This window comes from Babylonia areolata, chromosome 15 (assembly GCF_041734735.1).
Source record: "Babylonia areolata isolate BAREFJ2019XMU chromosome 15, ASM4173473v1, whole genome shotgun sequence".
Lineage (NCBI taxonomy): Eukaryota > Metazoa > Mollusca > Gastropoda > Neogastropoda > Buccinidae > Babylonia > Babylonia areolata.
The window spans coordinates 27,370,470-27,373,421 of NC_134890.1; the positions used below are offsets into that span (position 1 = coordinate 27,370,470).

The window sequence follows — 2,952 nt, forward strand, 5'->3', positions numbered from 1 at the left end:
TTCCTCTCTTCCTTCCGTTCATCCCTCCCTCCCTGTCTCCTTCCCTTCCTTCCTCCCTTTCCTCCTTCCTTCCTTCAACCATTCCTTCCTTCCTTCCTTCCTTCACCCATTCCTTACTTCTTTCCTTCCTCCCTACCATTCCTTCATCCTTCCTTCCACTCTTCCTTCCTTCCCTTAATCCTCCATTTTCTTCACTCCTTCCTTCCCTTCCTTCTTCCATTCACCCTTCCCTTCATCCTTTATTCCTTCCTCCCTCCTTCCCTTCCTTCCATCCTTCATTCATTCACCCTTCCTTCCATCCTTCCTTCTTTCCTTCCCTCACCGTCCCTCCCTCCCTTCCTCCCTCCCTCCTTCCCTCCCTCCCTTCCTTCCTTGCCTCCCTTCCTTCATTCCTTCTATCACTTCCCACCCCTTCCTTCCTGCCATTACTAAATACTTCCTTCCTTCATCCCTTCCTTACTTCTTTCCTCCTTCCTTCCCTCCCCCTCCCTCCCTTCCTTCCCTCCTTTCTTCCTTCCTCCCCTTCCTTCCATCTTTCCTTCCTCTCTCCCACCCTACCTTTGGAGTGATGGCCTAAAGGTAACGCGTCCGCCCAAGAAGCCAGAGAATCTGAGCGCGATGGTTCGAATCACGGCTCACCCGCCAATACTTTCTCCCCCTCCACTAGACATTAAGTGGTGGTCTGGACGCTAGTCATTCGGATGAGACGATAAACCAAGGACCCGTGTGCAGCAAGCACTTAGCGCACGTAAAAACAACAACCAAAAACACGGCAACAAAAGGGTTGTTCCTGGCAAAAAAAACCCACTTCGATAGGAAAAACAAATAAAACTGCACTCAGAAAAAAAAAGGTGGCGCTGTAGTATAGCGACGCGCTCTCCCTGGGGAGAGCAGCCCGAATTTCACACAGAAAAATCTGTTGTGATAGAAAGAAATGCAAATACAAATACAAACACAAATACCTTCCTTCCTTCCTTCCTTCCTTCCTTCCTTCCTTCCTCTTCCTGCTTTCCCTCCCTTCTTCCCTCCCCCCCCCCCTTTTTTTTTTTTTTTTTTTTTTTTTCCAATGATGCAACGGCAATCTCTTCACAAAAATCAGGTTTGTGATAAAATCATTCGAAACAATTACTTGGTTCTTATACTGTATAAGCGCTCATCTTAAAAAGCTTTTTATGAATACATGGATAAATTCTTCATTATGTTATTTCGGTTTGTCATGAGGAAGCTCACGTGGAAGAGACATGGGTTAACGTAACATTTTCTTGGAATGTAATCTCGACTGATATCACACAGAACAGAGAAAGCGTCACAGAGAGAGAGAGAGAGAGAGAGAGAGAGAGAGAGAGAGAGAGAGAGAGAGAGAGAGAGAGAGAGAGAGAGAGAGAGAGAACGAACGAACGAACTTTTATCTTTATTTTAAATAAAATTTCCTTCCCCCCTTCCTGCCTTCCCCCTTTATTCTTTCCTCCCCTCCTTCCAACCATTCCTTCACCCTTCCTTCCTTCCTTCCCCCCTTCCTTCCCTCCCTCCCATCCTGCCTCCTTCATTCCTCCATCCTTTCCTTCCTTCACACCCCTTCCTTCCCTCCCTTCTTCCCTCCCTCCCATCCTCCCTCCTTCATTCCTCCATCCCTTCCTTCCTTAATTCCCTTCCTCCTTCCTTCCTTCTTTCCTCCTTTCCTTCCTTCCTTCACCCCTTCCTTCCCTCCCTTCTTCCCTCCCTCCCATCCTCCCTCCTTCCTTCCTTCCTCCATCCCTTCCTTCCTTAATTCCCTTCCTCCTTCCTTCCTTCCTTCCTTCCTCCTTTCCTTCCTTCCTTCACCCGTTCCTTCCCTCCCTTCTTCCCTCCCTCCCATCCTCCCTCCTTCATTCCTCCATCCCTTCCTTCCTTAATTCCCTTCCTCCTTCCTTCCTTCCTCCTTCCCTTCCTTCCTTCACCCCTTCCTTCCCTCCCTTCTTCCCTCCCTCCCATCCTCCCTCCTTCATTCCTCCATCCCTTCCTTCCTTAATTCCCTTCCTCCTTCCTTCTTTCCTTCCTCCTTTCCTTCCTTCCTTCACCCCTTCCTTCCCTCCCTTCTTCCCTCCCTCCCATCCTCCCTCCTTCCTTCCTTCCTCCATCCCTTCCTTCCTTAATTCCCTTCCTCCTTCCTTCCTTCCTTCCTTAATTCCCTTCCTCATTCCTTCCTTCCATTCAGCCTTCCCTTCATCCTTTCTTCCTCACCCTCCCTCTCTTCACTCCTTCATTCCTTCCTTCCATCCCTCCGTGCGAAACTGACCAATGACGGCGTGGATCTCGGAGGTGGTGTCCCTCTTGCACATCATGTTGAAGAACCTGGTCAGCCCCACGTTCTTGTCGCACTGGGTGTCCAGGATGTGGTAGTGGAACTGGAACAGCCTCTCAAACTTCCGGTTCAGCCTCTCTATCGTCCAGTTCACCGCGGCTTCCGCTTCCGGTCCCACCCGCTGGTCGCCGGTCCCGGGCAGGAAGATGGCCAGGGAGAGGTTCCGAGCCTGGGGAGCCGCCAGGTGAGGGAGGAGGAGGAGGATGAAGAGGGTTAGGGAGAGGGGCGAGGGGGAGAGGAGGGAGGGGAGGTGGAGAGGGTGGTGGAGCTGTGACGACGAACCGGATGGGACTTTCCGAGAGGGTCTGTGGTTGGGAAGACACGGGGGACTCGGTGATCGAGGACTGGAGGGCGAAGGCATTTTTATATTTTATCTATTTATTTCTTTACTTTTTTTTCTTTTTTTTTTTTTTTTTGAGAATGTCGATGTGTTTCCAGGCTTGCCAGAATTTTAAGTTGTTCCTTGAAAGTTGATTGTCAGTTTAGCCTAAGACGCTGCGTTTGGATGGTATAAGCAGCAAGGCAATCTGCACAAAAAAGAAAAAGAAAAAAAGAAAAGGCAAAAATAATGATGATAAATAAAAAAATAAAAAAATAAAAAAAAAAATAAA

At 48.9% G+C, this 2,952-nt stretch overlaps 1 protein-coding gene across 1 annotated transcript in view; it reads right to left on the bottom strand.

The window, feature by feature from the left end:
• LOC143290242 (atrial natriuretic peptide receptor 2-like) overlaps positions 1-2,702 on the bottom strand; it is a 54,789-nt gene extending 52,087 nt beyond the window's left edge. Inside the window, exon 1 of the mRNA XM_076599581.1 lies at positions 2,276-2,702. Coding sequence (XP_076455696.1) covers positions 2,276-2,702 — 427 coding nt within the window. The remainder of the gene's footprint in view (positions 1-2,275) is intronic.
• Between the last annotated feature and the right edge of the window lie 250 nt (positions 2,703-2,952).